At 60.0% G+C, this 12,512-nt stretch overlaps 2 protein-coding genes across 2 annotated transcripts; one reads left to right on the top strand and one right to left on the bottom strand.

Annotated features, from left to right (window-relative positions):
• Positions 1–2,066: 2,066 nt before the first annotated feature.
• UBALD2 (UBA like domain containing 2) lies at positions 2,067–4,931 on the top strand. Its single transcript, XM_015880186.1, has 3 exons — positions 2,067–2,311; positions 2,863–2,925; positions 4,168–4,931. Exons 1-3 carry the CDS (start codon positions 2,192–2,194, stop codon positions 4,486–4,488), a joined length of 504 nt encoding a protein of 167 aa, XP_015735672.1. The 5' UTR covers positions 2,067–2,191; the 3' UTR covers positions 4,489–4,931.
• A 1,383-nt stretch (positions 4,932–6,314) lies between these two features.
• QRICH2 (glutamine rich 2) lies at positions 6,315–12,210 on the bottom strand. The gene is made up of 19 exons (XM_015879780.2): positions 12,157–12,210; positions 11,729–12,024; positions 11,532–11,636; positions 11,207–11,308; positions 10,156–11,095; positions 9,888–9,982; positions 9,727–9,806; positions 9,514–9,628; positions 9,213–9,434; positions 8,940–9,065; positions 8,769–8,843; positions 8,517–8,681; positions 8,285–8,406; positions 7,786–7,851; positions 7,516–7,608; positions 7,284–7,437; positions 6,758–6,845; positions 6,561–6,644; positions 6,315–6,483 (listed from the first exon to the last, which is right to left on the bottom strand). Exons 2-19 carry the CDS (start codon positions 11,999–12,001, stop codon positions 6,383–6,385), a joined length of 3,006 nt encoding a protein of 1,001 aa, XP_015735266.1. The 5' UTR covers positions 12,002–12,024; positions 12,157–12,210; the 3' UTR covers positions 6,315–6,382.
• Positions 12,211–12,512: the final 302 nt, after the last annotated feature.

The following is a 12,512-nucleotide window of genomic DNA, read 5'->3' as shown; positions in this document are numbered from 1 at the left end:
TGAAAGCCAAAGCACAGAGTGTGTATGTGTGTGTGTGGAGGGGGGGGGCCTGCAGCCTGGCTGCATCTCACTACCCCCACCCTGGGAATCACAGCCCAGATCTCCCCCCCTGAACCCTGCAATGCAATCAGTGGAGATGGTTACACAGGAGGAGCTGGGGCTCACTGGGTCTCTAAAGACTTAGGAAACAGGGTCAGCTCCTGGCTCAGGTCATGCAGGACAAAGCAGCCCCCCCCAGACCCCGATTGCTCCCATATTTCTGCACAGACAGCCCAGGGGCCAAATCCATCCCTGAACCCATTCCTCTGCCTCCCACCAGCGAGCAACAACCCTGGCAGGAACAAGAGCCTGGGTGAGATGGAGCCGGCACATCATTAACAGCACACAACAGACTGCAGGGCTTTAGTGCAGACAATAACTCAAAGTTAGCCCCATAAAGATCCATAAAGCAGCTCTCATTACACACAGAGCTGCTGCCTGCACTCTGCACGGCTCGTGGCTTTTTTTCAGCTCTGTGTGCTGCTGCAGCAGAGGGTTTTGTAGGACAGTGCCGCAGTGGAGCGAGGAGTGCAGGCACTGACAGCACAGCTCGGGGACTGAGAGGCTGAGCTCTGCTTCCCTTCTGCTCTGCTCCCATCCATAGCAGCTCCAGGCACAAGGATAAACCGCAGCAACATGGGGAAGAGGGGCAGAATCTGGTGTATGAAGAGAAAGAAGTGTTAAAGTGTTAAAGCCCATAGGGCACCAGCTGCTGTGCATGATGTGGGTCCAAAGAGCTCACGCTGCCCTGAGCCCTGCAGTGCTTGCATGGGTGCAGGGGGGGAAACCGAGGGGCAGCAGTTTGCTCACAGCAAGCAGGGAAGCAGGCACTGCCATGTGTCCAGCATACCCACATCTCTCCCAGTGCCTCCAGCAGCTGCTGGCACTCCCACCCAGCAGTGAGCTCCCCCCTCCTAAGGCCGTCTGTGACCACAGCTCTCTCTTAAGGCTCTATTTCACCAGACCTGCTGCCCTCAGAGGAGCAGGGGGCATTCGGTGGGGGGGAGGCCGCCTGTATGGCTCTGCAGGCACAATCTACACCCTTATCCCACCCTTATCCCACCCACCCTTATCTCACCCTTATTCCACCCCTATCCCACCCACCCACCCACCCACCCTTATCCCAACCTCCCCGCACCCTTATCCCACTCCTAAACCCACCGCAATCCCACCCGGTATCCACCCACCGCAATTCCCTGCCCACCCTTTTATCCCACCCCTATCCCACCCACCCTATTCCAACCCTATCCACACCTTTATCCCACCTTATCCACCCACCCTTATCCCCTCCCCCACCCCTATTCCACCCCACCCTTACCCACCCCCCACCCTCTTATCCCACCTCATCCCACCACTATCCCAACCCCTCCCTTATCCCACCCCACCCCCCTTATCCCACCCCTATCCACCCACCCCAAATCCCACCCCTATCCCAACCCCCCCACCCTTATCCCACTTCCCCCCCCTCTCTCTGCTCAATCTCCATAGCCTTTCTTTCAGCTTTTATTATCCCCCTCTTTATATCCGCTTTAACTCCAAGCTCCCGGCTCCCTTCGGGTCCGGATATCTCGGAACCATCCCTGCCCTAAAGGCCATCAATGATGTCAATGATGTCAATGATGGCACTGACATTACTGGGGGTCCCGGTGGTCCCTGCCGTACCCAGAAGCCCCGAACATTCCCATCCCCGGGACCCCCCACATCGCCACTCAATGAACGTTATCAATGAACGTGACGTCACAAACACCCAACGTAAAGCGACCAATCAGCGAGCTCATCTCTCATTCCCTCCATCTCCCCGCCCCTCGTAGACACACCGACCAATAGCAGCTCATCCCTACAGCCAAAACACAAGCCAACAACCAATGAGCTCACAGCGGGGCGGGGCTTAGCGGCAGAGCAGCTGGAAGATTCGAACCCAACGCCCGTCGGGGCGGGCGGTGCGGAGCCGACCAATCAGCGAGCGAGGAGGAGGGGGCGTGGCCTTTCTTTAGCCCCGCCCACCCCGGTGCCGCCGCCGCTCCCCGCCCCCACCCCCACCCCGCGCGGTGTCGGGGCGCTCCGGGCACCCAGGGCGGGGGTCCCCCATCCTAAATCCCCCCCCACCCTTTATCCCCCTTTATCCCCCCCTTGTTCTGGTACCGGCCCCGCCATGTCGGTGAACATGGAGGAGCTGCGGCACCAGGTGATGATCAACCAGTTCGTGCTGGCGGCCGGTTGCGCCGCCGACCAGGCCAAGCAGCTGCTGCAGGCGGCACATTGGCAGTTCGAGGTACGGGACCCCCCTCCCCACCCCCCTTTACCGGCCCTATACCGGCCCTATAACCCCCTGATCCCCCCTCACCCCCCCCCGGTACCGCGGCCCACGCTGGGTTTATCCAAAGGGGGTTTACAGCCCCCCCCAAGTGACCCCCCCCACCCCATGGGGTGTTTGGGGGGCAGAGAGGCCCCACTTGGGGCTGGGCTGCCCCTATTTGTACCTTATTTATACCCTATTTATACCCGGGCCGTAACCGGATCTACCGGCTGGGCCGCGGGGGGAGCACAGCCCGTGAGTATATGGGGGGGGGGGGGGGGGGGGGGGGGGGAAGGGGAGAGGGTGTAAAAAGAGGCGGAGGGACCCCATGAAGGGGAAGGGGGGGTTGGTTCTGAGTGGGTTTATGGAGTGTGGGCCTGGCAATGGGGGTGGTCAGCACGAGAGTGGGGTCCTGGGGGGGTCCCGATGGGGGTGGGGGGGCTTTTTGCCCCTTTTAGGGCTCCCCTCCACCTCTGTGTCTTTCTGCCCCTCGTGGGGATCCTGACACGCGCCCTGTGCCCCCACAGACCGCCCTGAGCGCCTTCTTCCAGGAGACCAACATTCCCAACAGCCACCACCACCACCAGATGGTAAGACCCCCCACCCCATATCCCCATACACCCCATATCCCCATACACCCCATAACCCCCCTCCACCAACCCCCTCCAGCCTCCATCCCATCCCCGCTCCCATCTATCAGCCCCCTCCACCATGTTGCTGTGCCACACGCAGCCGGCGAATGTAAACACCACGAGCTAAGATGTCTGCCAGGAAGCGGCCGTGCGGCGCGGAAGGAAGGCTGCGGCCCTGCACCCCACACACCACCATGGGGGGGGACGTTTTGTTACCTGCTTTCCTTCCCCACCTTCATTTATGGGGCTGTGCACACTGAGCAGGGCTGCTTTGGCCCCTTTCTATCCGTCCCATAGGCACTGAGCAGGCCGCAGTCTGGGCCTCACATTCTGCCCCTATGCGTGTTACCCCCACTCCCATAGTGATTTCCCCCCTTTGCTCAGGCTGGGGTGGCTCTCACTGTGACTTTCCCCTATATTCAGAGCATGGGGGATCCCACAGAGCCCCCCTATATCCCCATGTTTGCATCCGGTGGCAGAGGGAAGATCAAACCCTGCACCCTGCCCCCCCCACCCTAAATAAAACCCCATTTAGAGTTGGGGAGGGGAGGCAGGAGGGGCTGCTTCAGGCCTCGGAGGATTCACCAAACAATAAACCACTCTACAAAGTAATGCCCAGCACAGCCATTGTGCTGCAGGAAGCACCATGCAAAGCAGGCAGCAGCGTCCATCACACCCAGAATAAGGCCCATGTTCTGCTCCCACCCCACACGGCACTTATGGGGTTCAGAGCCCCCACCAACCCCACAGTGCTCTGCAGTGGTGTCAGCAGCACAGCCCTATATTTGGGTCTGTGTCCAGGCTGATGGCTTTGGGAAGTGGCAGAGCGAGAAGAACCCCGCACTCACACATCCCACTCCTCACTGTCAGCATCTGATTGAATGAGAACAGTGGGGCTGAACCCCCCCCATGCCAGATTCCCAGCTTCGGGATCAGCTCTGGGAATAGGGAACCCCAGTTCTGAGCCAACACAGGATCAGCATAAACCCTGTGCCCCACGGGGGCTCACCCAGAGCACTGCATAGGGACCCCAGTACTGCACTGAGCTCATGTAATGGGGTCCCTTGTAGTGCGTTGGCACCCACTGGTGGGGCTGTATGACTCTTGTGGACCCCGTGGGCACCCTTACCCCAAACAACCCTTACGGGGACCCAAAGCGACCCACAGGGACCTGACACCCACTGTTTCCTCTCCCCACAGATGTGCACCCCAAGCAACACACCGGCCACTCCACCCAACTTCCCGGATGCTCTCGCCATGTTCTCCAAGCTGCGAACCTCCGAAAACCTCCAGAGCAGCAACAGCCCCATCACCTCCATGGCCTGTTCCCCCCCGGGCAGCTTCAGCCCCTTCTGGGCTTCCTCACCCCCCAACCAACAGCCCTCATGGCTGCCCCCCTCCTCACCCACAGCCCACGGTCTCCACCACCACCTGCATCACCCGCAGCCCTCCTGGCCCCCTGCGCCTCCCCCCGGTGCCCCCCCACAGAAAGCCATGGCCACAATGGACAGCCAGAGATAAGGGGGGGATAGGGGGTGGGTGGGTGTAGGAGGGGGGGGGGGAACAGGGCCAGGGCGTTTGCAGTGGGGGGGGCTTCATGAGAAACGCACTGGAATCATTTTCTAGGTTTTATCCTTTGTTGGTTATTGGGGGGGTGGGATGGGGAGGTGGTGAGGGTGGGGGACACTGCCAGGAAGGCCCACACAAGTTACCAGCTGGTCTTTTCCTCCCCCTATTATTATTATTTTATTTTGTTTTTTTTTTAAAATATATAACTATAATATATAAATATATCTAATGTATATAAATGCAGAAGGGCACAGGGGGCAAGGCAAGCAAGGGAATGGAATTGATTGGGGGGGTGGGAGGGGGGAAAAGATACAAACCCAAAGGGATGAAGACAGCTGCCAGCACCCAGCCCCATTGGGACAGCCCCCCCCCCACCTTTAGCATGGGGTGCCTGAGAGCAAAGCACATCTCTGGCTTTTAGGATCAGCCTGGATTCTTGCACAGCTTCCCCCAACCCTAAGCCCAGATGGGTGGTTTCATAATGGGGGGTGATGCCCCCATCCCCATAACTGTGGGCCCTTCCTGGTGGAGGCAGTGGAGAAAACTAGGGGGGGGATGGGGGCTATTAGGGGCTATTAGGGGGCTATGGGGTGAGCTATGGGGGGGGGGGGTTGTTTGTTTCTTTGGGGTATTTTTAGTTTTCAAATCAAATCTTGCTTAAAAAAAAAGACAAAAAAACCAAAAAAAGGAGAAAAAAAACCAACAAAAAAAAACCCCAAACCCCAAAAAGAACAGGAAAAAAAAATGAAAATAGAAACAGCTCGAAGGGTTTTTTTGTTTTTTAATTAATTTAAAAGCAATTAAAAACCAAAATAATAATGGCTTTTTTTAACAGCAGCTGTCCCTGCCTCTTCTCTTTGCTGGGGGAGCCAGCAGCGCCCACCCAAACACAGCCCCAACCTCACTGTGCCTTTCTGACTAGACCCCCCTCACAGCTCAGCTCCCATCACTGCTGCTCTATGTGGATGGGCTGAGACCCCCCAACCAGAGCTGGGGGTTGTGGGGATACAAAGGAAGGGACAGGGATGATCCACAAAGGAAAAGGAAAACCCACCTGGATCCGCTTACCTGCTCTGAGCACAGCAATACCGGGGCTGGGGGGGTGATGGTGCTTATGGGACCAGCAGTGTGGGTGGGTTCCCATAAGGGGGGTGGGACTGAGCTCAGCACCCTGCAGTGTGTCCCAGCTGAGCCTTATCCTGCTGATGGGCTTTGCTCTGAGTTTCCCTTCTTTGTTGCGCCGTGGGACCCATTGGTTGGTGCTTCTCCCACCTTCCCAGCACCTTCATAGTGTTGTTCCCCTTTCTCCCCCCACCCCAAATCCCAAACAAACACATCCCAGGAGGTCAGACCAGTGCAGAGCAGCTGCAACACACTGCAGCAGTAAATCAGAGCTACATAACATGCAATTTAACTAAGTGAACTTTCAGGTTCAGACATGGCAGGGACAAGGAGCCCCAGGGACATGGAGTCCCACACTGGGAGCTATTGGGGTGGGGGATGCCCTGTGTGGGTATTCAGCCCTTTGGGGCTCAGGGTAAGGGATGCTGCAGTCACACCCTGAGTATGTGATGGGAAGATCTCAGCTCTGTGTCCCCCTACATCCACACCAGGGTTTGGTCCAGCCCTGTATGTGCCAATTGGGGGGGGGTCAGCCCCATCACCTGCATAGGCAGCAAGGAGTGGGGGTGGGTGGAAGGATGGAGGTGTCCATACATACAGAAGGGGGATGCTGAAGGCAAAACCAACCCCATCCCTACCCTGACCATGCAAATGAATCCCATCCACTGCTCTTTATTGCTACTGGTCACAGCCCACGGGCCCACCCGGTGCCCAGGGGTGGGTTTCAGGTGCTCTCTGCTCTGGGGTTTTCTTCTCTGCCCTGCGGTGACCAGAGGTGAGGCAGGCGGCCATGGGATGACACTGGGCGCTGCTCCTGCGGGGTGCCTGGGGGGAAGCACAGGGGTTAATGCACCCAATTGAAGGCCTCAGCTTTGGGGTCAGGGTGGGCACTGGGTCCATACCTGGCTGGCTGAGTGGGTACAGGGCACTGCAGGGCCGCGTGGGGTTGGTGTCCTGAGCACCCCTGGACTTACTCCTCATTGAGCCTGGAGGAAAGACCAGAGGAGGGGAACATGAGAGCAGTTGGGGTCCCCCCATTGCAGAGCTCCCATGACCATTTGGGGTCAGTGGGATTACCCCACACCCTGTACATCTGTACCCTCCTTCCCTTTGAGGGCAGGCAGCTGAATGTACCGCCGGCCTCTGTAGATGTGCCCATCCTGGCCCAGCAGCTCCATCTCGCCGTACTGGGAAGGAGAACAGGGAGCAGTGCCAGTGCTGGATGCACAGCCCAAAGCAGGAGCCCCCCCCAGCACCACGGGGCTGTGCTCCCAGCTGACCCAGTGCCCCCACAGCATCCCCAGCAGGGAACTCCATCACCCATCAGACATCTATCTCCCCATGGGGCAGCCTGCAGCTGTATATGAGGATACGGGATGTGTTTATGGAGCACAATGGTAGAGCAAGCTGGGTGAAACGCCCCTATGAATGCAACCTCCCCCCTCAGTCTGCCCATGTACAGCTCTCCCTGTGGCATTCAGATGCTCAGCATCCCCTCGCAGAGCTGCTCAGCCTCAGAATGGATCCTTTCACCCTTAGAGATCCCACATCCATCCCACCTTAGTGCTCCCAGCTCCCTCCATGAGATCCCAAATCCCCACCTCCTCAGACATCCCATTTCCTACCTTCTTGCTGGTGCTGCCATGGGGCTGTGGTGGTGTGGGGCAGTAGGGTGGGCCATGTGGGGGTCGTGGGCAGCGCTGCACTGGGTGGGTGATGGTGTGCTGCCCCCCACAGTGCCGTGGCACGTGTATGAACCCATACGTGGCTCCCTGATCCCTGCGGGGTGGGGATGGATGCTCAGGGCTGGGAGCATCTCTATGCCATGAACCAGCCCCTTGTCCCCTTGTCCCCCACCTGTGGATGTGCTCTGGCTGGAAGGTGGCACCACGGGGACGCATGGCAACGTGTGAAGAAAGCGCTGGCAGCGGTGGAATGGTCACAATGTGCCTGGAGGGCAGAGATGGGGGTTATAGGGGGCAATGAGCCACCCTGCCCTGCAGCCATCCTGCAGGTGTACCCACATGCCATCCATCCGGCTCAGAGCCAGGCAGGACAGCACAGGGCAGGGTCCCACCTCCAGCCCCCACCCAAACCCAGGGGGTATCAGAGCACCCCAGAACTCACGGTCCAGGCACCAGGATGTTCAGGGGTCGGTCACAGGACACACAGTGGAAATGGGCCAGCAGCTGCCTGCGGGGAGATCAGGGGTCGGTGGCAGCATCGGGTGCTGCAGAAGGGATGGGGCTTCTTGAGGGCCTGGGAATGTGGCTGTGAAAGGGGCTTTGGGGGGCACTCGGTGTGTCCTGTGTGTCCATGTATTCCAGCCCTGCATCTCTGTCTGTAGGAGCCTGGGACAAGTTCTGACACCCCAACCCCAAGGAAACCAGCAAAGGCGTTACTGGGAACCCTGCCCTGTGCTGTGGGGTCTGTCTGACAGTGAGCATGGCTAATTTAGGGGCCTCATGCCACAGTCCCGTGTTAAATCCCAATGCAGCAGGGAGGCACACGGGGCTGAGTGCAGCAAAAACGGGCAGAGAAAGGCACAAATTCCATCTCCAAAGGCACAAACTCCATCTCCAAACGGAGACAGAGCGCTGCCCCCAGCCGTCCCCATTGCACCCACTTCCGAATGCCGGCAGCATCGTCCCCCTCCGGCCGCGGTTCGCTCTCCTTGAGCTGCTTCAGGACGCTCTTCCAACGCTCCTCCAGCTGCTGCCGCAGCGGGGCCAGCTCCAGACGGTCCAACTGCGGGTGGGCACGGAACCTTCGTGTCCCCATCAGTGGCACCAGAGGGAGGCAGGAGGGACGGGGTGACCCCGCACAGTGGGATGCTCCAACCCCAGCTGTGTGTGTACCTTGGAGTCCAGCTCCTGAATGAGCTTCTGCTGGACCTGGTGCCAGTCCTGCTCCTGCCCCGTCACCTTGCTCAGCATCTCCTTAATTGCCCCATTCAGCTGCTCCATGGCTGCATCGAACTGGGCACAGCTGACTTTGCCAGCTAAAGAGGCTCTGTCTGCTTTCTGGAATAGTGAGACAGCAGAGCACCATGGGGTCCTGGTCCTGCCCTGCTTCCTTCCTGCAAAGCACAGGGATGCTGACATCCTTACCACATCAATCTCCAGCACCAGCTCTTCCTTGTCCACCTTCTCCTTCTCCAGCCTCTCCAGGGAGTGGAACAGAGCCTGCAAACACAGAACGGCCCCACTCACAGCCACTCTGCCTCTGTGATTTGATGGTTACAAGCAGAGGGGCTGCCTGCAGGATGCTGAAATTCCCACCTCAATGTCCCTCTGCCTCTGGTGCTGGTCGTCCACCAGGTTCCCGGTGACACAGCTGAGCTTCTCGCAGTCCCACTGCACCTGAGCGATGGCAGCCTGGATGTGCTTCAGCAGCTCCTCATCCTGCTGTGGGGAGGGAAGGCAGCAGCCCAGCACCATGTGAAGGATGCACAACAGGAGCCACATGGAACAACATGGGGTTGTTGGGCTGGAGGCTGAGACACCAAACCCAAACCCACCCCAAAGCAAACCCAGACTGCAGCAGTTCCCTACCTGCCCCTTGCCCACTCGCTGCTTGCCCCCCTTGCCCGTTGTCTGCCGTGCTGACACCGACTCCACCAGCTCCTGGAGCTGCTCGTAGCGCTGCAGCAGCCGGCCCAGCTGTGCCCCCACATTTGAGCTGCACACCGGGCACAGAGCATCATCCTGCTTTGCTCTGTCATGGCGGTGCTCAGCCGGCTCGGTGCTGCCCAGCATGGAGCGCAGCTCGTCCAGCTGCAAGGGAAAGGTGCTGTGATGGCCTCAGGGGTCCTCCCTACAAGGACAGCCCTGTGCCCCCTCCCCACACACCCACCTGCTCCTGCAGGTTGTTGGCAGTGTCAGCCACCAGCTGCTCCAGCGCGGCTCTGGCTGCGTGCTGCCTCTCCTTCAGCTCCTTCAGCTCCTTCTTCATCTCCTGCAGCATGTCCCTAACCAGCAAGATGGGCGCACGGATGGAGCCCCGTCCTGACCCTCACCCCCAGACAGTTCTGCTCTCAGAAGCAGCAAACCCACCCCATTTCCTTACCCCAGCTGCAGGCTGCTGTCCACTATCCCATCTGCCCCCATCACTCCCAGCTTCTCCAAGGCGTCCTGCAGCTGCTTGATCTGTGAACAGCAGTGGCACATGGTCTGTGTGAGGGTCCTTTGGTGACCCCCTGCCCACCCCCAGCCCTGCAGCCCACTCACCTTCTCCTTCTCTCCCTGCAGGTCGCTGGCCATGTCCTGCAGTGCAGACACGTGGTCCTGGAGGTCGGCCAGCACGATGGTGATGTTCTCCTGGCCTGCAGGGATGTGATGCTGTCAGGGTCCAGCTCCAGCTCCAACCAACCTCCCCTCCAGCTGTTCCCATTGAGACACCCCCTCCATCTCCCCTGTTCAATGCAGTGAACCCAACACACTGGGCTGAGCCCCCAGTCCCCCATCACCACCACCTGTAGGGCCCAATGTTTCCCACCTCCCTTCAGGGAAGGCAGATGTAGATCCTCCAGCTCACTGCGGTCCAACTTGTTGGCCTCCAGCTGGGCCACCCGCTCCTCCAGGGCACTGCAGAGGTGGCTGAGCTGCTTGAAAGCCTCCGCTGTCCCCATGTCATGGCCTGAGACCTCAGGCACTGCCAGCCCTTGTGTAGTGGATGCGGAGCCGGTGTCCATGCCAGCAGAGGTCTCAGCTCCCGGGGCAGTGGGTGATAGGAGCTGTGAATCTTCACCTCTGCCTTTGGAATATACATCATCCACCCCTGTCCCCATGGCTCCGGGGGTGGCATCGGAAGGGACGGTCTGACTGTAGGGTGCTGTACCAGGGGGGCCCGGCTGAGCCCCCACTGCTCCTCCTTGGGGCCACATCTGTGTCCCCATGGTGCCAGGGGACCCCGGCTGTGTCCCCATGGTGCCAGGGTACCCTGGCTGTGCCCCCATGGTGCCAGGGGACCCCGGCTGTGCCCCCGTGGTCATGGGCTGTGTGCCTGGGTACCCTGGCTGCATCCCTGGGCCGGTGACTTGGGTACCAGGATACCCCAGCTGTTCTCCTGGGCTGATCCCCTGAGTGCCAGGGGATCCTGGCTGCATCCCTGGGCCGGTGACCTGTGTGCCAGGGAACCCTGGCTGTGCTCCTGGGCCTGTGATCTGGGTGCCAGGGGATCCTGGCTGCACCCCTGGGCCAGAGACCTGGGTGCCTGGGTACCCTGGCTGTGTCCCTGGGCTGGTGGCAGCGGGATCTTTCATCATCCCTGCTTGTGTCCCCGTGGAGTCAGGCTGTGCTCCTGCTGTCCCTCTGCCATCCCCAGGTCCGGGCCGTGTTCCCCGTCTCCCTGCACGTCCCCTCCGTCTGTCCTCACGTCTGGTGTCATCATCAGACTCAGAGGATTCGGTGGTTGAAAGTTGGTCCCTATCAGCTCCCTGGGAGGGAGAAATAGTGGGAAGGCAGTTTGTGGGTGGGCTGAGCACGGGGGTGGGAATGAGGGGAGTCGCTATGACTGCACTGTGCCATCAGGGTACATCCACTCCTACCATCCCAAACTGGAGAGGTGCTCGTGGCCGTCCCACGTCACTGTCCGAGCTCACCCCATCGCGGCGGCCCCACTGCTGCCCTGCGGCGCCCCGGCCATCATCCTGAGAGGGCAGCACAGAGCGGGGATTTAACGGGGTCAACCCAAAGGGATTCAGGCGGTGAGTCCTCACCCACGGCTCCCAGGGGTGGGGGGCAAGCAGGGGGGCAGCAGTGGGGCTATATGGAGTGGGGCTATAAGGAGTGGGGCTATACGGAGTGGGGCTACATGGAGTGGGGCTATATGGAGTGGGGCAGGGGTGGGTGGAGGAGATGGGGGTGACTCACCAGACCCAACATCCCTTTAATCTTCCTCAGGTCCTCTTCCATTTGGGACTGTGCCGCCTTCATCCCACCGAGCTCCTGGAGGAGATCCTGGGAGAGGGGCACAGCCTGGAGGGGGAGAGGAGGTGGGAAACCCCATAGCTGTGCTGGGAGCCCCTTAGAGCCCTGCTGCCTCCAACAGCGCCCTGCAAAGCCTTTACCTTGGCGTCCCTGCCGTCAGCGCCGTCCTTCCCTTCTCCCTCCTCCCTGCTCACACCGTGTGTCGCGGTGCTGCTCGCAGTTCCCGTTGGCTGCTCCCTTTGCTGTGGGTGCTCCCCGGGGGTCGCAGCCCGCTGTGCGGTCGGGAGGTGCTGCAGCCCCAGTTGCTGCAGCATGGCGTACAGCAGGCTGTACAGCGCATTGAAATTCACCGCCCCGATTTCGGGCGTCCCGATGGCCAGATCCAACAGCTCGGATAGACTGAGTGAGGCCATGGCCGGGGGGAACGGAGAGCGGCCTGAAATGGGGGGGGCAGCGAGTGGGCATTAGCAGCTCCCCACAGGGCAGGGCTCAGGTTGTAGGGTCCCTCCTTACCGCTCCCTATAGCGGCTCAGCCCCCCGCCCCTATTCCCAGCCCCACACCCCGCACCTCCAGCCCCGCACGCTCCGGCATTAACCCCACCCCTCTCACTGATCCCGCCCCCCTCCCATTCTCATTGGCTGCTTCCCCCCGCTCCCCGCAGCTCATTGGCCGCGGCCGCCTCACACGTGTGGGTGTTTACGGGAGCGGAGCGTCCCCAGTTACTACGCGACGCATGTTTGTTCCACTACGGCAACGGGGAACCACAGCCACAGCCATAGAGCAGGGCTGACATACACAGCCACAGCCATAGAGCAGAGCTGACATACACAGACACAGCCATAGAGCAGAGCTGACATACACAGCCACAGCCATAGAGCAGGGCTGACATACACAGCCACAGCCATAGAGCAGGGCTGACATAC

The sequence above is a fragment of the Coturnix japonica genome, chromosome 18 (genome assembly GCF_001577835.2).
Source record: "Coturnix japonica isolate 7356 chromosome 18, Coturnix japonica 2.1, whole genome shotgun sequence".
In the NCBI taxonomy this organism is placed as follows: Eukaryota; Metazoa; Chordata; class Aves; order Galliformes; family Phasianidae; genus Coturnix; species Coturnix japonica.
The sequence above is the reverse complement of the archived record's forward strand: the minus strand, read 5'-3'. Positions and strand labels throughout refer to the sequence as shown.